This window comes from Cygnus atratus, chromosome 9, assembly GCF_013377495.2.
Source record: "Cygnus atratus isolate AKBS03 ecotype Queensland, Australia chromosome 9, CAtr_DNAZoo_HiC_assembly, whole genome shotgun sequence".
Lineage (NCBI taxonomy): Eukaryota > Metazoa > Chordata > Aves > Anseriformes > Anatidae > Cygnus > Cygnus atratus.
Genome location: NC_066370.1, coordinates 26,197,138 through 26,217,867, shown reverse-complemented (window position 1 = coordinate 26,217,867; position 20,730 = coordinate 26,197,138). Strand labels below are relative to the sequence as shown.

At 42.0% G+C, this 20,730-nt stretch overlaps 2 protein-coding genes across 3 annotated transcripts in view; one reads left to right on the top strand and one right to left on the bottom strand.

Annotated features, from left to right (window-relative positions):
• MED12L (mediator complex subunit 12L) overlaps positions 1-20,730 on the top strand; it is a 140,809-nt gene that overhangs the window by 23,112 nt on the left and 96,967 nt on the right. The window contains exons 11-15 of the mRNA XM_050712497.1: positions 7,460-7,591; positions 8,738-8,864; positions 11,010-11,224; positions 12,399-12,503; positions 13,530-13,706. Of these exons, the coding sequence (XP_050568454.1) occupies positions 7,460-7,591; positions 8,738-8,864; positions 11,010-11,224; positions 12,399-12,503; positions 13,530-13,706 (756 nt within the window). The remainder of the gene's footprint in view (positions 1-7,459; positions 7,592-8,737; positions 8,865-11,009; positions 11,225-12,398; positions 12,504-13,529; positions 13,707-20,730) is intronic.
• Positions 14,953-18,849, bottom strand: GPR171 (G protein-coupled receptor 171). 2 transcript variants are annotated; one of them, XM_035566547.2, is made up of 2 exons: positions 18,161-18,849; positions 14,953-16,524 (listed from the first exon to the last, which is right to left on the bottom strand). In XM_035566547.2, exons 1-2 carry the CDS (start codon positions 18,457-18,459, stop codon positions 15,495-15,497), a joined length of 1,329 nt encoding a protein of 442 aa, XP_035422440.1. In that variant the 5' UTR covers positions 18,460-18,849; the 3' UTR covers positions 14,953-15,494. The 2 variants fall into 2 exon arrangements, with proteins under 2 accessions (XP_035422440.1, XP_035422441.1); XM_035566548.1 differs by having other exon boundaries at positions 17,953-18,271.

The window sequence follows — 20,730 nt, the reverse complement described above, 5'->3', positions numbered from 1 at the left end:
GAATCTAGTGCTTCTCCAGTGACTTGATGCTGCATTATTAAGTGGACTTCAAATAGGAGATAAGAATAATGTTGCAGTTTCTTGCAGACTGTCCCTGTGATCTAAGAGTGATTGTTCCTGCATAATCACACATGAGTAGCTTGGTTTGAACCTTAACCGTAGATCCCAGCCTGGGTTTGCTCTTATAGGAGGATTTCTTACCGGTGCAGGGTGATCACCAGGCTCTGTGTGCAGACCAGAAAGTGGTGCAGGCATCTGTGAGATGCTCAGCTTTTTATTCATGAAGTCCAACTGATAACAACTTCTTCTTTTGCTGTGAATGTTTGGCAGCCAATAAAAGTAAAATTTCACAATTAATATGGTAAGAATGTTATTACATTGTGAACATAGTGAGTACAAAAGTACTCAAAAGACTACAAAACAAAAGTAGTATATACAAAAGACCTTTCATTTCCAATTCAGCTTTACTGACTTGCATAGAGTTTCTCAGTAGATTAAGCTGGGTAGGTGGATTTGAAATCTAGAAATCTGTGACATGGCATAAGGCAGTAAATTCACTTTCATTTGACGGTATTGTAGAAAATACTATTGGTCTTAATTATAGCTGTGGGTATTTTCCATCTGACATCCCCTCAACACGGAATATCTCTTGTGCATTGGGGATTAGCACTGAGGATGTTATTGTGCAGGTATCATTATGTAAAAGCCTGAAGTTTCATGGATATTTGTGCACTTGGATTGATTTTAAAGTTCAGGTCTCTGAAATCATATTTAGGTCTTGTGTCTCGTGTTGTCTACAACAGTCTGACTGCATAAAGTCCAACTGAATTCTTATGATGCCAAAAGTTTTTTTCGTTTTAGAGTGAAAAACTCATGCTTTTAATCTTGGTTCTCACGAATGGGCTTGCTACAAATGCAGAGTTAATATTTGCCTTTCTGAGATCACTTTGCTGGAAATGAAACAAACAACCAAAAAAAACCAACACACCACCCCCTGTGTCTGTGGGAAAGGAGGTATAATGATGCTGTTTTAGTTCCTTAAGCTAGAATTTAACAGTTAGTTTGATGCTGTCTGGGGGACCTGAATCTGAGTATGTTGGGATGCATGACGGGTAAGAGAAACAGGATGAACAAAATAAAATGAATTTAAATATCTGTAGAATCAGAATCTGTTTCCACAAACACTGAGAAAATAGAGCATGTTCTGAACATTCTTGCAGTGTTTTTAATAATGCAGTTAGCATTAGTTCAGTTGCTTGAATTGCTTGGTTATCTGAAACTTGTCTGTGCAGGTGTTTTCACCCTTCGTTATTTCAGAAAATTCAACATAATATTTCTGCTCACCTAGGTATGAAGGGAGTTAGTACAAAACTTGTCTGAGAGGGACAAAAATATTCTGTGACATAAATAACTGGCAGAGTCCTTAATAAGAACACAGAATTTTTTTTCTTTTTACATAAGACAACTACAGAGAAGTGGTTAATATTTTGTTGAACCTGGTCACATAAATTGTACTTCAGTAGAAAGGTTTGTCTTTGAGCTGTTGATAGTGCTGTGGTGTAAAATAAAGCTTGCCTACAACACTGTCAGGGCTTTGTCCCTCTTGGGCTGCGGTCGGAGGCGTTTCTTTATGTGCTATATAGCCCGTACTGCTGAGGTTAGTGCATTTAGTTGGTTTAAAAACCCCAGACCTTTAAAGGGCACTTTTTCCACAGTGACTACACCTTGAGAGCTCCCTTGTTAAGGATATGCAGCTGGGTGAGGAAGAGACCGGGCGGAATGAGCGTGAGGAGCTGCCTGCCTGCGAGGGGAGAAGGGGCGCTGTGGGCAGCTGGCTGCCCCGCAGGGAGCTCGGCTCCTTCAGTAAGGTGGTGGTCTGGGATTTGCAGGTTAGAAAGGCAGGCTGTAGTAATAAATGTTGCCGTATCGTTCCCCTTCTTTGTTTTCTCTTTTGATCTAAAAACAGCCTTCAAAAAAAAGGCTTCTGGAAACCATTTATTGTCGTCTTAGAAAACAAATTTGGAGTTTAAAAATACTGGTCTTTTTCATGGAGGAGTTCATTTGAAAATGCTAACTGGAATTGTGATTCCAAATTTATTATGTAGACTTGCATAAAAAAAAAGCCTGGTTAGTATTCTTAAATGATAATTCTGCTACATTTGAAACAAAAAAGCTCATTTTGAAACTGAACTGTATTGTCCAAGGAGGCACTCACGTTCGTTGTTGTTTTGTTAACCTTCTTCATGATTTAAGGGCACTCTGGCTTCATCGGACACGGACGTGACGTGCAAAAAGCATATGCTTAGATCCGTGGAAAGATTTGTTTGAAGACATTTTCAAAACGTTTTGAAAATAATAGAAATATCCTTATAAATATGTATATTGTATATATACACTTAGGTGTATACGGTGTATCTCACCCATATCCTCCTCAGGCACCTCTGAGGCGCAGGAGAGCAGGTCTGCTACAAGCTGTTGCTTCCTTCCAGCACGAGGCAGGGCGCTGTGCCCGGCGCAGGGTGCTGTGCCCTGCAGGGCAGTGCCGTCCCGTGGCGCGGCGGGCGCTTCCCGTAAGGGGCTCCCAGCGCGGTGGCGCAGCGCTGCGGGCGTGACATCGCGGAGGAGCGGTTACGACAAATGACGCTGGCATTTCCCAGCGGCAGTGAGTCAGGCACCTGCTCCCCTTCTTGAGGGGTTTAAAAGAAGTGAGAGGGGATGGGGGTTTCCTCCTGCTTAGTGATTTGAGCTAGTTAGCGAACGCTACGTCATACTTTCTGCCTCCGTCACAAAAGAAATTCTGCAGTCTGAGTACCTCAGCGGTGGTCTTAGCTTGAGTAAAAGTCAAACTTTGCCTTTAGTAGCAACTTTTGAGTTAATAGTAAAAGCAGGGGCTAGTGGGAAAAGAGCTCTGAGTTATAAAAAGCAGTTTTAATAATACTTTTGGCTCTCTATCTCCACGTGTATCAGAAACAACCATGTTTAATACTTTCAGTGCTTCCCTTTATTAGTAGTTGTGCTTCTTCTTTTCTCTTTTTTTTAATGAAACAAGTGACTTTGCTCATCCTCGCCCACCTTCTGCTCTACTTATAAACTGGTGGAGGTGAGACCTTTGGTTTTCTTTGAAAGGGCTTGACTAACGACTTTCAGAAAGTTACAGCTATTTTAAGTCGTAACTATAAGACCCGGAATAGCTAAATAACAAATTTGTGAGTGAGATGTTTTCAACCACACAACTTCTATGTGCCTAAAACAGTGGGTATGGTTCTCAGGAACTGACATTTGCAGCAATAGAAAGGCTACGGGAGTACAGGCAATGCTTTAAATCCTCTCATGCGGACTTCTGTTGGGCAGGTTGCCCAGGTTGTGAGTGAGGTGTCTAAACTTGTTGAAATCGTGCTTGGAAGGTGCGTGCTGCCAGACGTAGTTAATCTCTGCCGTCTGATGCCACCTTACAGTGTTTTTGTCTCACTAGGAATGGTGAGAGGTTTGGGAATTTTGAAGAAAGGGCCTTGTCTGTGGGGGAGTTCCCTCCTGCAGCTCAGAGTTCCAGGTCTCACCTGCCCACGTCTGTTCTGTGCTGTCACATCATCTTGTGTCCTCCCTACAAAAAACATAGTCATCAAGCAACATGTGAACTGATCTTACGGCTTTCCTGCCCCTGAAACTTTAAGGGTACAAGTGTGATCTCATTGCTGCTCTTCAAGGCAATAGTTTGAGCCCTTCTGAAATGTGGTCTGCGCTTTTCCAGGCTGGAACATCTGCAGATACAAAATTCCAAATAAGATGAATCCAGAACCTGGTTGTTATTAAGAGGTGTTACTCACTTGCATTCTTGGCGTGTGTAAATAAACATTTACAGCATCAGAGGGGAGGAAATCATGAGGTAAGCTATCGTGAGGCAGCATCAGGAGGAAGGAAGCTGAGCAGTGAAGCTGCCACACAGTGGGGCAGGAAGCGAGAGCTCCCCATGCGTGCTCAGCAGCGTCACAGGCTGCTGCGTCCCTGGCTTCTAGGAGCAGCAAACCACGATCTGTGCTCAGCAAAGCAGCGAGCACCCAACGCAGAGTTTCCAACACTGGACATTCTAACATTTTCCTTTTTGATGCAGCTGAGCTGAGGGCTGCTTAGAAAAGTCTTCACCACTGCCTGTGTGTGAGAGGCTTGCTTACTGTGAGGTTTCTTGGATAATTCTTTACATTGCAGGGACTTGATATAGCTGTAAAATATTTGTTATTTTCATTGAAGAGCAGAATGAAGTGTTTGATGGTTAGACACTTCAACTTTACTTTTCTCAGCTGCTGCACTTGTCCCATGTTCCGAGAGCTTGGTGTGTGTGAATAGTTCTGGTGATTGTTTGGGCAGTATACCAAGTCTGACTGGGTTGAAATAGTTACTTGTACTCAGATAGCCTTTTTTTATTGCTGCTCATGTCAGTTCCTGAGAACCAAACCTACTGTTTTTAGGTACTTAAAAGTTGTGTGGTTGAAATTCTTAGATGGATAAACACCTCCATGTGTTCTCTGTATACATGAAGCTTGAGAATCCGCACCGTGATTTTTTTAATGTGAATACTCACTTCTAGCTGTCTGACTTGTAGCAGCGTTGGACTCTGCATCTCTGAAAATGGAGTTCTGCTTTTTACAGGCATAGAATTAGGGATTCATTTTTATATTCTTGTGCTAATAAATATCAGTGTTAGCAGATGACTCACTTAGAACAAATTGACTGTATTTTCTGAACTGTAGGGCTGTCTGTCTCTTATTGTTTGGGAAAGAAATCAGTTTGTCATTTGAAACAGGTCAGTCATTCAGCAAAATCTGATGTTCAGATAGAACAGACGAGGAATTAATCTGTACTTAATTTATGTAGACCTCAGTGCTGTCGTGACCAGAGTAATTTCACGCTATTTTCTTGTGAAGTGCACAAACATCCATCCTTTAAAATTATATTAAAAGGAATTAATAATACAGACACATTGCAGTATTATGCAAAAGTAAGAGTTCATAGCATTTCTTGAAAAAATTGAAGTAACTTCCAGCTTTACCACGAAAGGGTCAGCTTGTCCCGTGGTTTCTTGTGTTTGGGCTGTCAGATAAGTCAATTATACAATGTTTAGCCTTTTTTTAATTAAAAAAAAATAAATAAGAATGCAACTATTGCTGGCTTAATACCTAAGACTAAATGGACAACTGAGCGCGGTGGGCGCGGTGCTCGCTGTGAGGTCTCTCTGGGGACATGCTGCTCCGAGTCGCCCGCTGTGTGGGCTCACCCGCTCGGGGCTGGTGCTCGTGGTGCACTGCACAAAGGGACGGCCGTCGGCGATGGCCCGCGTGGTGGCGGAGGCCTCCTGGCCCTGCTGAGCCCTGTGCCGCGGTGGTGGCAGGCAGGTGGCATGGCCCCATGTCGTGTGGTGCTTGCTGGGGCCGTTTGTTTTGAATGGTGTTTGTGTGTGTTCTTGCATACGGTGCCTGGGGTTTCGCTTGGGTTGTTCTTAGGCTTGTTGTTGGGCTTAGCTGTAAGTGAGCCGCTCCCTCGTGCAGCGGGAGCCGGCAGCAGCGGGGGCAGTTAGCTCACCGAGCGCCAGCCCTGATGGCTTCGTCTTGCAGCACTAAATGCAGCTGAGTGCAGCAGTGAGGTTAGCTGGGCAACAGACTGGCACTCATGACCCACGGACACAGCGTCTGAAGGAAATACTGGTGTGTGCACAGGTACGTGTGCTTTAGTGGTTGTGTGTTGGCAGTGTTTGTGCTGCGTGTGTATTCCTTGGAGGAACAGCACCCTTGTTTCTCTCAAATGGAAAATAGCTGATGGCTTTCCTCTGCTAGGATTTGACGTTTCACCAAACAACTCAAGTCATTTTTTTAGGCCAGAACAAAAACGTGTAGGATCACTGCTACAGCCATTTTACCTTCAACAGAACCCCGTGTAAGCCTCCCTTTGGAGTCTCTTGTCCCCTTCTGTGTTGCTCCAGCCCAGTGAGCTCTGACCTGCAGCATTTGTGCCCCTACCCCATTGCCTCAGCTCTCGAAGGCTTTCCTGGCCTACTTTTCTGAACAGATTTGGTCCCAGGAGCATCACCTGCTCCTCTCTCAAGAAGATAAGCTTCTCTGCCATTTCCAAGTGCAGTCCCCTGTGAGGAAGGAGGCAGGCCCTTTGCTCCTTGGGGTGCCTCAGGGTGCGTTACAGCGGAGGCGCAGCCTCAGGGAACGGGCAGCCCTCCCAGGCGGTGTCTGCCTGAGGCACAGAAGTGCTTCTGTTGTTGGCAGAAAGGGAAAGAAGTCAGTGTGGAGATCAGACCTTTTGAAAATGCACAGTATCCATACTTCGGTTGTCAGCCGACTGCATCTAACCACAGCGGAGGTGGCATTGCTGTGTGGCTTCGCTTGGGTTGGAGAGAAGCATTCCCCTTGTTCCCTCCATTTCCCCCGCCCTTGTCATTTAGTGTCTCCTGTTGGCCCATTGAAATGCGTTTCAGGAAATGTGTGTGTATGATATGTGTACATATATACATGTATACCCTAGTTGTTATTTGGCATATTACTGCAGTAACTTTCATTCTTAGGAGCCTGTAATTCTTAATCACTATAGAAAAAGTTTCTACTTTCTGGGGAAGCTATGTTTAGCTCTAGCCTTTCTAATGTTTATCTGTAAATGTAGTTTCCACTAATCATGGAGGAGAGGAGAAATCGCATCTATTTATTTTGCAGGTCTTTCTTATGTTCGATGTTCAGATGTAGTAGCGAGCTTGGGCAGGAGTGAGGAAGTTCAGCAGATCCAGTTCAGTAGCACACTAGAAAAATACTTCCAAAATGTAGGTAGTTAGTGGAAACAGGGATTTGATAAACACTCAATAGATACAAACATAATGTATAGCATAGCTCTTACTTGGTAAGGATGGATTTTCTAAAGACTGTTCTTAAAAGGCCTGTTAGGCATGTACAGGTCAGAAGTAAGTTGAGCTTTTTGGTTGGGAGTTTTTTGACCTTGGTTATTTGATCCTCATGCCTCCAGAGTTGGTGGGTTTGGTTTTGTTTTTTTTTTTTTTTTTTTTTGGTATGAGTTGGTGGTGTGCTATTCATGGTCTGGAAACGTGGAGGAGGTTTGGAAGAATTGTTATAAAGAAGACAAATTCTGTGTGGTTATTTTGGTTGAGAGGCTTTGTGGGATATGCTTTTCCTATTTTGCCCTTTACTGTTTTGTGAAGCAACATTATGATAAAAGACAGTTTTGATTTGAGTATCAGCAGTGTGAAAATTTGAACTTCCCTCTTTTGCTTCTAGGTTATGTTTAATTAGAAAATATGAATGAAACAACCTTGTGCATCCATTAGTAGTAAAGAAAAAAACCCAGCTTCTCTTTCCTTCCCTCAGAACACCCCTTGCTGAAAGCTGCTTGCTCATAAAGAAGCCTGCTGGACGTGTAGGTGAAATGGTTTTCTTTTTGTTCTTGCACTGAACAGGTAGCCCCAAACGACGAAGCTGTGGTAACTCTACTCTGTGAATGGGCTGTAAGCTGTAAAAGGTCTGGTAAGCACAGGGCCATGGCTGTAGCCAAACTCCTGGAGAAGAGACAAGCAGAAATTGAAGCAGAAGTAAGTTCTTTCTACTTCTAGAATAGCATAAGCAGTATGCTTAAAAAGAAAGATATTTCTAAAGAAAAATCACTTTAATCTCTACTCTTTGCAACACTAAGTTTGATTGCATTTGGAGCACTGGAGATTTTGTTATCATTTACAGTTTTTATATTCTAGATAAAATGAAAAAGCCGTCTACTTAGGTAAGAAATTACAGCCTGAGAGTGTTTTTATGCCTTTTTGTTTGAACTGTTTTACTTCTTTGAGCTACTTGTCCAAATAAATGGATGCCACAGTACCTGGAGTTCCTTGAAAAGTGGGGCATACATCTCCCCTGCACACAGGCGGGTGTGCTCCTGCTTGGAGGACTTGGGGACGGCTCCAAAACAAAGACCATTTTGAGGCAAAACTCGAGTGTAATTTTCATCTTGCGTTCTGTAGAACTGCATCCATTTTCAGGGGAAATGATAATGTTTTGCTGGAGAGGCGAAACACGACAGTGGTGTCTTTAATGTAAGCAATTACCTGTCTGTAGTGATCCTGTTGCAGCCTGCAGAAGCTGACGATGCTTCCCTGACGTTCCAGCCCTGCGCTTCAGCGTGCACGGGGCGGTGCGTTAGCCGCAGCCTTGCTGCAGGTCCCTGGGCTTGCAGCACCCCACAGCCCTGCGCGGTGCAGCCTCTGCAGCCGGGCTGTGTGAGGCTTTCGCGTCGTCCTCGCCTCGCCACAAACCACTGCCGGGGGGAAGGGAGCTGGCGTGCTGCTGCCTCCCTCCCCGGCACCCACTCACGGCCGAGGTGTTCGCCCTGGCTGTTGCTACGCTTCTTGTCACTTACACGAACAAGAGGAGTTACCTTTCGTCTTCACTTCGGTCGTGGAAGTTCTGGATCTTTAATTTTGTTGTTGTTTTTATATGAAATTGTGCCATTGCAGATGATGGTACCTGTGAGAGGTATTCCTTTTCAATAAGTAATCCAAAGTGAATAAAACACTTCAGTAATAACCTAACTGGGGTAATGGGAGAAAACTGTCATTCTAGAGCAAGTCTGCATTTTATGGAGAGGTAGGAAAGAATCCCACATATAGGTGCCTCACTTGCAAATTGTGGGAATACTGGATGTGTTTGGTGTGGATACATACTGTTTTATGTATTTAACTGTGCAGAGATGTGGTGAATCTGAAGTCCTAGATGAAAAGGAATCTCTGTCTTCAGCCTCCTTGGCAGGTTCCAGTCTTCCTGTTTTTCAGAATGTCCTGCTGAGGTTTTTAGACACACAGGCTCCCTCATTATGTGAGTATTAACTAACTTGTATTCCAAAGTAGGTCAGAAATGACTGGTCTGCTCTCTGGCTGCTGAAGTTATTGTTTTGTTGTAGCAGGTGTTTCGCAGTTTCCGTGATGACCTGCTTGATTTTCTTATGTATTTATTTTTGAAATTTCCTGCCTTGTTATAGGATTTTTCTGTGATTTTTTTTTTCTTCCACAAAAGGAAAATTGGAAGAAACAATGTTTATTTCTGTTTAAGCTGTAAAAGATTTAGGGAAATTACTTGCACTACATGCATAGCTAAGACCAAACACTTGCCTCTTTTTGACAAATCTACATTCAAAGTGACTGACTTGAATATTGTGCACAAGTGTTGAAATCAAAAGCTGTTAGGTGGCAAATAGGTGAGCTGAAAAAAAAAAAAAGGAATCTTTGTCCATTGTAGGTTGCTCTAAGAAATGTATTGGTCTAATAAAACCATCTGATATTGTACCTCATGTTTCTGGTATCTTAAGTACTGGAAGTTAGTGCTTTTTTTTTTTTTTTTGGTGCCCGTAAATTGAGGGGAATTTTAAGTGGTTTGAAACATGATATTGAAAACTCTCAACATCCGAAAAAGGAGAAAATTCTTAGAAATCTGCTGCAGACTCTGGAGTATTGGTGTTGCTCTATTTTCGTGTCATTGGTGACCCAAGTTTTACTAAACCATCCAAACTATTTGTGTTATTTAGACTTGTGTTTCTGATTTCCTTGTTTCAAATATGGTATCATCTTTCTTCACATGGGTAGCTCTGCGAGACAGTGTAGGGAGAATAGCTGGGGAATGTTTTCCTTGCTTGAAATATTCCTTGTTATTTTAGAGGACTGGAATAGTTTTGTTGTGTGATATCGTTTTTATGGTGGTTGAGATTCTTTGTCTCCAAAAATGAAAAGCACGTGGCTGCTTTATTTTGACTGAGGGCAAATCACTTAGTGTGCGGGTGTGTTTGTATGATGCTCTTTGTTGTGCCTTTCCATGTGGCATCCAGCACGTGTGTCTTGGTGGGCAGTTCAGGATGGGTAAGGTTTGCAGAGAAGAGTTCTGACTTAGAACTGGTGTATTCTTGGGCTTACTGTTGCAACTTCTATACTGCAGTGTAACGAGAGTTTCAACAAACATGAGAAGAAAGTGTGTTAGGGTGAAAATCAAAAGAATGTCTCCGTTTACTGTACGTGGGAGAAAGACTAATGTAGGTCTTATTGTTTATCTGTAAATTGCCTGTTAGTTTGACAACAAATGACAATTCTAAATAGAAATTGTTATATATTGAATTAATTTGAGCTTGTATTGCATAATTTGCTGTAAGTATATGTTGATGATTTAGATTTGGTAGTTTGTAGCTGGAGGTTTTTATTGCTAAATAGAGTTGTTGTGGTATAGAGCTATTTTGTGTTAACTGCGATATTGCAAACCTTCCTTTGTTATGGAACTAGTAAAATTAAATATAGCTGTGACAAATGAAAACTTAATTTAAAAATTGTATTTCTCTAGACTTTGCTTTGTCATTGGCAAAATAACATGCAATTCTTTTAACAAGCCTTTTCCTGATGTGTGTGAACACACTTATTAGTTAAAATAAAGTAACCAGAATAAATTCTTTGAAAATACTTTAAAAACTTTTGTATTAGGAATACAAAAGCACTGTAGACAAGACAGTAATATTTACCCTAGTAATAACATTTTGGAGAAGAAGTACAGTCACTGGGTTGTCTGTTATAATCCAAAGCTTCACAGTAAACTTAATTTTTCTGCGCACAAGGAACATTCTTGCCCTCTTTCCCCCCCTTTTTCTTTTCACTTACTTCAAAGGCAAATCAAATAAATAGCAGAACGTTGTGCTTAACTGCGGACATGCCTAGCTGCAGGATGTGGATAGCGTAGGATGTTCTGGCATCCACTGCTGTCTGAGGTCCGTTGTGTGTCTTGAGCAAACGTGCAGGTTGTATGTCACTAGATGGGAAGTGATTCATTCTGCAGAGGCAAAGATAAATTTGTCCAGGATCCCTGAGACATTTTTATCAGGCCTCTAGAACTTTAAAATGAATTTGCTGGGGTTTGTGAGTTGGGTAGCTGAGAAACAGATATTTATATGTTGAAATTACAGTCCATTTTTTTTTGGTTTTGGAATAGCTGACCCAAATAGTGATCATGAGAAGACAGAGTTTGTGAATTTGGTGCTGCTGTTTTCTGAATTCACTCGACATGATGTTTTCTCCCATGATGCGTACATGTGCACTTTAATATCCCGTGGAGACTTGTCAGTCACTGCAACTGCTAGATCACGTTCACCTAATGGGGAAACTGTGGATGAACACTATTCTAAGGATCATGACATGAAAATGGAGGTAACGCTTCATGTTATTTCCCGCATGTTTGGTACTCAGTTTCATAAAATGTAGGTTTTTCACTAAAGCATTAGTATTTCAGATGTGAGTTTTTGGTGTTTTTTTCTTTCTTTACTTTTTTTTTTAATCTATCTCTTTATCTCTTTCTCACTGTGAGAAGACTGAAAGTGATTTGTCGGCTTCACTTTTGTATGTAACTTAAGCATTGCAGTTTTGGCGCTAATGTGCTGAGCAGCCAGTTCTCTGGTGATCTGAATAACTCAGGACAAACAAAAAAGTGTAATGTGGGCTTCTGAACTTACCAGTGGAAAAACTTATTTGGAGGTATGCTTTAATGAAGAGTAGAGACAGCTTTAAGCAGGTGGAGTCAGCAGTAAGCCTGGGGTACGCCCCACTGCCCTGTGTCGCACGGGATGTGATGGCACAGTGCAGCTATGAACAGTTCACAGCCCGGTAGTCTACTTGCAGATATCAGGAGCGTACTGTGTGCTGAACAGCCATGAACTGACGATCATAAAGTGAAACCTCATGACTCCAACATGCACAGTCCATGTGTAATCCTGAGTCTTCCATCAGATGAGCAGTTCTTAATCTTTTCTAAAATGAGTCGAAGGGGAAGGTGACTTTAAAATCCAGTCCACGGACCACATTTGTACTTGTATGATAAGATGCAGCCTGTTGTTCTGCTGCACAGTCCTTGTGGAGCTTGTGGCCAGCTAAAGTGTTCTCTCATTTATTTTTCATTTCATGTGTACATCTCTTATGTAGGTCTCATGGCCAAATTTGTGCTAAGATGTAGGGGGTTTCTCCAAGTTGCTTTTCATATTACAACAAAATAGCAAATAAATTTGGGGCAGGTACAAGAGTCCACCTCCTGTTCTATAGGTATCCCTGGGAGCAGAACTGCACGTGGGGGTATACTGTGAAGTTTTGTTCCCCCCTTCAGCTCCTGGTCTTTTCTATCCCTTTGTGGATTTAGGCTTGAGATTGAAATTCACTTTTGTGAATTAAGGTTTTCATAAATATTTACAAGTAGTTCCCTGAAATCTTCCTACCATCAGTACTTTTTCCTTGATTCTTAAATAGGTGGAATGCTTGCGTTTACCTGTGATCAGTTGAATAGGTCTTCAATAAAATGTAACTGATGCTTGTTTTTCTCTCCGACAATTATTAGGATCATAGTATTATGGAACATATGGGCATTGACTCAGGAACCACTAGTATTTTTGATGATGTAGACAAGAGTGACTTTAAGGCAGATTTTGGTTCGGAATTTCCAGTAGGTTTAACTTTCAACTTTCTGCATGCCTTCGATGCCTGTGTCTGCTGCTTGCTGTTGTCACTAAGAATGCCTCTCTGTGCCCCTAGCACCACCTCGCTTCTTCCATCAACAGCCAGTGTCATTTGGAGCCAGTGCCTGATACATTCTGTCGGTGCATGACCTTTCTGTACATCTCTGCTGTGTGACAACTGCGTTGCTTTGCTGTGCATCCCCTAGCTGTCCATGTGCACGCATGTGTGCACTTAAACACACACATGCGCACAGTCTCCTCTCTTCTTCGCTTTCCTCTGCCCCCCAGCATATTCAGAGTGCTATGTGGTACAGTTAAGCATGAACAAATATGCAGATATACCCTCTTCTTTGACACTGAGGGGCCCCAATTGATACCTTTTGCTTTTCAAGTGACTATTCTGTCTTTGCTCTGTCTTCCAAGTCTGTTTCCCCCTCTTCTTTTCCTAACTGTTAGCCTGATTGTGGATTACTCTTGAATCTCCTAGTTTCTTCCTTTGGACTGGTCCTCGTTCTGCATCGCATGGACTCCTGTGCCCAGACCTATTGGTGCAGATCCACTTGCAGGATATTGGGACCCCTGTTTCTGCCTGACATCTGTCATATTGATGGCTTCAAGCATATCCATGCCTGCCTACAATGTGTCTTGTCTTCTGTCACCTCCCACTTCACCCTTCTCATTACGTTCCCTCGATCACTGGACTGTCTCATCGCGTTTTCCATGTCACAACAGCATAAGTGTGGAAATTGCTCTGAATTGTAATGCTGTCTTTTCCTGACTGAATACTGCTAGTTTAAAACTTGTCTAGCAACAATGAGATATGCATAGAGATATGACATATACGTATCTGATTACATTTCAGGCTAGAATACTGTTTCCCTTTCTTTGTCTGTCTTTGAAAAAACAGTCAGATATTTGTAAAGTAAATGAGAACAAAATTGTATCTCTGGAATTGATGAATTTCGAAAGTTAGAGGTTACACTCATCTTAAATGTTTGTTTTACATGACTTAGATTTTTTCTCCGATGCCTGGGGAGTCTTGTGAGAATATGAACTCTTCTTTAGACAGAAGAATTTCAGTTACCAGTGAGAAGTCAGTGAAGAGGGAAAGACTCAGAGAACTGATTTTTCCATCTAATTATGACCTCCTTCGCCATTTGCAATACGCAACGCATTTCCCTATACCACTGGTGAGTGTATTCTCTTTGTGCATGTAACGGTACTGCCTGATGTGATGGCAAAGTGTTTAAAGAAAGAACAACTCACTGCGTAGACAGCTGAGTGACCTTTGTCTGAAGGCGCCCAGCTGGCTCACAGGAGGCTATTTCTGCCTGCGTGCACAAGTTGTATACTGCAGGATGGCTTTAGTACAGCATACAGGCATCTTTATTTTATCCAGAGGATGTTAACTGGAAAAATGCGTAAGAGGCATAATAATATATGCTGAATTACTAGAGTAAGGAGACAGGTACCACATTGCAAACACCATGTTCCAGGGTTTAATGAAACTTTGCTAAAAAGAAAATTTGGTAGTTGGACAAATGGATGAATAGCAGCTTATCTGAAAGGAGTAGTTCTGGAATGTGAGGGGTGGAATGGTGTTATTTCCTCCCACCCACTCCCTGTTGTTTGCAGTATGGATTTTTGTCTGCTGCTGTTATTCTGTTTGTGAGCTGTTGGGAACTGAAGGAAGCCCCGTGATTAACATTCCAGATACCAAACCCTTATTTGGTTGTTTTTTATTTATTCATTTTTTGATTTTTGTCATGTTTTCTACTCCACTGGAAAAAGGGCCCAAATACTGAAGAAGCCTGGATCTAGAGTGTATCTACTTGGTGGTGATGATGATGATTATTTTGAAACAACAATGATAACTTCTTAACAGTATTAAATCCTACAAGTAAAGGAAGTGTCAGCTGAGCGTATGATATGATAACCACAGTTTTCTTTGCTCTAATTTTCCTCCTCTACAGAGTTTGGGTTCTGAGTTATTGCAGATAAATTGTTGTTAGGAGAATATTGAATGAGATGTTTCTGTTAAGGCCGGTTTTGAGTGCTTGCTTAAAGTTTAATTTATATTTTGCACATTTTAAGGATTTGAAAAATGTAAATTGATTGTTTTTGTTTCTGAAATATTTTTGGTTTACAGATGAAGCTAATCCAGGTAGTTATGCTTTGCCTATGTAAACTGATTTTTGACTTTAATTATTGACTATTTTATATATGAGTTTTTTGAAAGTGTTTGTAAAATACATTATTAATACACTTAGTTGCTGCCTTATACATTTTCATAAATACAACAAGCTAAGAGATCACTGTATATTTATACTTACTTTTTAACCTTCATTTTAAAATTTCCTTGAATTTTCTGTAATAACGCGTTGTTAGCTTTTTTTTCATATTCATTGGAGTAGGAGCAACGGAAGGCAGTGGAAGTTGATAAGAACAAGAACTTTATTTATGAAAACTGCAGGTGAAACTTAAGCGAATACAGTATTTTCTAAACAGTTCAGCTTAAAATTGCTTTCTAGAATAAGTAATACTCTTTAAAATGCTTTTAGGTTAATTTTATCTATGAAGAGCTGTGCAGGTAATGAACTCCTTTTTAAAAAAAATCTTTACTTCATTGCACCAAGTCATTTAATATAGCATGCAATATTTTACGTAGGGTGAGTTCAGGTGTTTACTGTAAATAATTAGAATGTATATTTGAGTATGAAAAAAATATTCTGAAATGTTGCTGATTCTTCATAGGTTGTCACTGGTACATTGAAATATTTCTGAAAAGCAGTGTCAAATGTTCTGCTAGTTCAGACCTACCATGTGAATGTATAACAAAGCAACTAGTACTGTCATTCAAGTTTTTTCCTTCTGCTTGGGCTTATGATTCAACAATAATGTTGTTGACCCTAGTAGCCATGCTTCTAATTGCACAATCGCTGTTTATATCCTGTATTTGCACACAGTTTCCATGTAGTTCAGAATCCGTATGTCTGCACCTGCTGTTTGTTTCTGTGTTCTGGCTCTTCATCTGTGAAAGCCTTTGTCTCTTTGGGTGCTATGAAAGTCTCAGTAACTTTCAATTTGAATGAATTGGAAAGGTGATAATACAGAATAGGGTCAAAACAGAGGTTTGATACTGCAAACAGCAAGGTAGATTCTTTTGCTTGAAAGAGTCTTTGCTTCAGAGAGCAGTTGGTTATGGCATCATTCTGGCTCAAAGTGTAGGGAATGCGAACGATGTGGTATGGAACAAAACACAGTATGTAGCCTGCTGTTACAAGCAATATGTTGATCAGGGCCTTCTTCACATTCGCGTAACTCTCACTGTATTTGTTTCTGTAGAGTTGTCTAACAACAAGGAAATTGGAAATCAGTATCACAGCTGAAAAGTTCAGGAATATTGCTGTACATACAAAATTTGTAAACACGTGCCAGTCTCTTCCAAATTTTGTTTTGAAATCAATGCACCCTGCATTAGGCCTTTCTTCAATGGTTTTTATTGGAATAGCCATGTTAGGCACTGTTATAAGGAGAACCATTGTCCATACAACTGCAGACAACATCTTGGCAAATCCAGGCTCTTGAATGCGGTAGATCTTACAACTGTGCATTAGCTGAAGGCAACGGTCCATGCTTACAAATCCCAAGAATATAATTGATAAATACATGTTCAGGTAGATGAAACAGGCTGTAACTTGACAGTGGAATATTCTCAGTTTCCAGGATGCAACTCCTAGGTCAACAATTATCTTCACTGGCAATGCCAAAGTCAACAGAAAGTCTGCCGTTAAGAGGTTAGTTAAGTAGATGCTCATACACTTCTGTTTTTGACCTTTTTGTGTGAATGCCCATAGTGCAAAACAACTCCCCAGAAAACCCATTAGAAAAATTAAGTAGTAAAAATAGGTAAAAGGTTCCATTTCTGTCTTGATATAGCATTGTGAAACGTTTGACATGGTAAACTTCTTGTGCGCGTTGGTTTTGCTGTCAGGAGATATCAAGAACCTACAAAAAAACCAAGAAGACGTCAACTTTTCCTAACCAACAGTAGTAGTTATCTGAGGATTTTGCTTGAATAATTTCATGAAAAAAAATGCAATCAGGAAGAAATATTTTTCTCACTATTCATGCTACTTCACAGACATTTAAGAGAGCTTTGTTCTCATTGGAAATGTCTAGAAATGTATGAGGATTTGTTCATGACAGCGTATAGACTTTTGAGAAACGTTTTCACAAGAGCAGTCTTTCAGGTTGTATGCTTAGTTCAAAAAAATACAAAAAGAAAGCTTCTAATCTGTTTATGCATCTAATTAATAATCATTGCTGTAACCTTTGTAACTCTGGAACAGTTTAAACTACATCTAAAACTAGTAATGTTTGTAGCAGTCTCACTCTCGCTAAAAAAAAAGTGTATCAGGAGTTTTGAAGTTAATGTACTGTCAAAGCGATATGCAGAGGTGTCAGCCAGATGACCAAACTGTTCTCATCAGTTCTAAGTTTTTGCCAATTACTGTCCCTCTTCCTACTTGAACAGAGGATAAATTAATTGCATATTTTAATGAGACCTTTAGTAAAGCTTATTAGAAAGAAGCAGCTACTAAATAATTTTATCAACCTCATTTTTAGGCTCAGTAGAAATTATTGGGAAGAAAAGTAGAAAATTATGGTGGTATTTTTTTAAACTAAATCTACTACTTCCCAGCCAAGTTTTGTTTTGACTTGCTCTGCTGTCTGAGTGCTGCACAGAATGTCAGCTGGGATGGAGGTATGTTTGTTAGAATTTCCTGGAACGAAGAACAACGCATTTATGTCTTACATAGCCTAAAACTGCAACACTTTTTATTTCACTGTATTGTTTCAGATATTAATATACAAGTGAACTACTGCATCTGCATATTTATTTTCTGCTGTAAAATACGTATCCAGATGTATGGTAATTTCTGTTACAGTTCACATAAATGCAAATGATTACAAATACTCCAGTGGTTTAAAATGGAGGAAAAAAGTAGTTTGTGTCTTGTAATTAGCTTTCTGCAGGTGGCCTCTACTGTCCTAAAACCCGTAACAGAATCGTGTGAAGTTTTGGTGTGCGCAGCGTAGGTGAGGGGCAGGCAGCGCTCTCTGGCCCGCTGGGCTTGCTGCTGTGCTCCCATGCTGGGGTCTCCTGTGCTCGTGGTGCGGCCTCCGCCAGGCTCGGGGGTGGCATCGTGCCTGCCGACGGGCAGCCCAGCGGGCTGAACCCCGAAACGGGGCTGGGATTTGAGCCTGCAGGCGTACAGCATGGCCGCTGCCAAGTAACGCTGCCTGCAGGTGGAGCACAGGCTGGAGAGCTCAGTGCTCCAACCTGACTTTCGATGCGTTTGGCACAGTTGATATCAAGCTGTATATTTACATAGACCTAGGGAGACTGGAACAAAGACTGAAAGCACATACCTGTCTTACTGCTCTCTGGGGTCTCCGGAGCATCAGGCTATTAATGCTCGGTGTCTCTCTGCGACTGTTTGCTCATAGTCCAATAGCATGTTAATCTTTTCCCCTCGCTGCCTCTACTGGTGTTTTTTGGATGCGTCTGTGGTTTTTAAATGTGCTGATTGACGCAATTAAAACCAGCATTCAAATAGCTAAACCACGTGGAAGTTACCTAGAAGAGAGGTGCCAGAAAGACGTAAGTGTTCGTGGAACAACCCAAGGGTGCCTTTGTTGCTTCCTTTCTCTAGCGCAGGCGTCGGAGGCTGGGCTCACGCCGGCAGCAGGCGGCAGCTCCCCGGCCCGGGGCCGTGACCGGGTGCTGTGCCGAGAGCGGTGGCAGAAGGGTGCTGCGGGAGGAGCCGGGCAGGCGCAGCGGTGTGACCGGGGGTGCGGAGAGCCGCAGTTCGGAGTGTGCTTTTGCGGCTTTTGGAGTGTAAGGAAGACGGTCACAGTTGCTTTCTCTGTCTGCATCAGAGAGCTGATACGGATGGTGAATAGTCCCTTAAACTTGTTGATGTCTGCAGACCTGAAGGCAGTGAAATTTTCAGTCTTCTGCTAACTTCAAGTCTGAAACTTTAAATGTCTGTGTGTTCGCTTTATGTACGGGTGACGAGACATTTATGGTTGGGTCTGCCTCAGCATGTGGACTCTTTCCTGTAGTCCTTAAAACTGCCTCAGGGTACAGATTGGTCCCAGGTTCTTGAACTGGGACTTCAGATGTGTGACACCCTATGGACTCCATCTTTTCTTTAAAAAAACAACAAAAACCTCTCTTTCCTTCTAATATATAAGTCTTAGACTTAAAATCTATGGGCAATCAGGGATAGAAGCATATGGTTTTTGCCGTGTCATTGGTCCTCATTCATTATTTTCTTGAATGAAAATCCAAGCTTTGGAAATCTCATGCGTGTTTTTTCTAGAGTTGTAACCTAATTTACAGATTTAACAGCGTGTAAGGATTATTTCTGTTAAAAATTAAAATTCTGAACCTTTGGACATTTGCCAGACACAATTAAAATAAATAAAATAAAAATAGCACAGTGGGGATATATAGGGAAAATGCTTGTAATTTACCCCCTTCCTTCCCTTTTTTTCTTTTCTTTAAACCAAGCTAGGAGGGCTGAGGTACTGACAACAATACTGAAAAAGCAACATTAGCAGTCTGTTGTAGTTGAGAATCCACAGGAATTTACAAGTCATGTACCACAGCCTTGTGAAAAAACAAGTTAAGAATGTCTGGTTTTAGATTTAGTCATAAGATGAAAGTTCAGACCATATTTGTTGAGATGTTTGCAAAGCTTCATAATCTGGAATGATCCTATGTTCAGTTTTGAGCAAATGTGAACTAATTTTATGGTGTTATGCTCACCATGCAAAGCCAATCTTTGCATAGTTTTATTTATTTTTAACTTGAAATGCAGGATTCAATCTTTTTTTTTTAAATCAGGTCAAACATCACTCAAAAATGGTCTACACTTCCAACGCAAGCATTTCCAGAGGAGAGGAAACATGAGAACATGAGACTACCGAGTTGTGATTATTTATACTGCTAATTGTTTCATCCTATCCCCCTGTCTATATATCTAATGTAGAAGACCATTGTAGTTTGTAAATTACGGATGCAGGTGGTAGATTTTGCTGTAATTAAGGTTGCTGAGCACTTATGATAAGTCAGAAAAAACGGGCTTAAGCTTTGCTGAATTTTTGACTTTGGGTTTGAAATCTTCCATGATGAATGCTTAGGCTGACCCCTAGGGATTGGAAGGGTGGTGCAAAGAAAGGATGGGGTGCTGGCATGAGCGGGATCTCTGCCAAAATGGTTAATCAATTCTGAGGAAAAAGGAAAAATAACTAAACATGGAAAAAAATCAAAAAAATCTGGTGACCTATAAAAACATTAGGTGCCTTGTGTTTTGAACTGGATGCACTTACGTGAGTGATCCTGGCATCGGGATTACTTCTGACACGTCTCCACCTTCTGTGTACTCAGCTACAGAAGACTTTTTTGGAGGCTTTCTGGGGCTCAGCTGCAATAACTGCTGTTTTCTCTCCTGAGCACACCATTGCACGTGCGGCCGGGCCGTGTGCCTGCCTCTGCAGGGAGCCGGGCAGCGTGGGTCCCTCTGCTGGTCCCCGCCGTGGGTGGCAGCGTCTCGCTGTCTTCTGAGGCTGTGCAGCAGGGACAGGCGCGAGGGAAGAGCCCGCTCCTGGTCAGCGGGGCAGTGCTGGAGAAAGGCGTCTAAAGACCTAGGTGTGGTCTAGGAAGCATGGTTACAGGAGCGATGGAGAGAGACCGGTGGAGGTGCCTCTGAAGAGCTCGGGCTAGCTCCTCAAGGAGTGGGCCTGCTGGCCGATGCACGGGGTGGGGAGAGGCTGGGAGAAAGGGAAGGATACGAGAGTAGCTGGGGCGGATGGGGAATGAGTTTGAATGTACCCCTGAGCCCTTCTGCCTTCACCAGGCTTGTTTTTTTTGACTGCGTAATACCGTGTCGCTAGCACTGTGCTGGGGCTGTGCGGTGAGGCACTGACAAACACTGCGCCCAGCCAGACCGCAGCACCTCGTGTGACATCCCTTTCCCGAGGGCTGGCTCGGGTTGGTTCCCCTGATGGTCCACCAGGAGATGCTGCCCCGCGCTTTCTCCTCCCCGTGCGGTGGGCAGCCGGGGGTGGTTACAGCACGCTCCTTGGAGAAGAGCCTGGTGAGACTCACCTGCCGCTGCGCTTCTCCGCGGTGCTTCACAT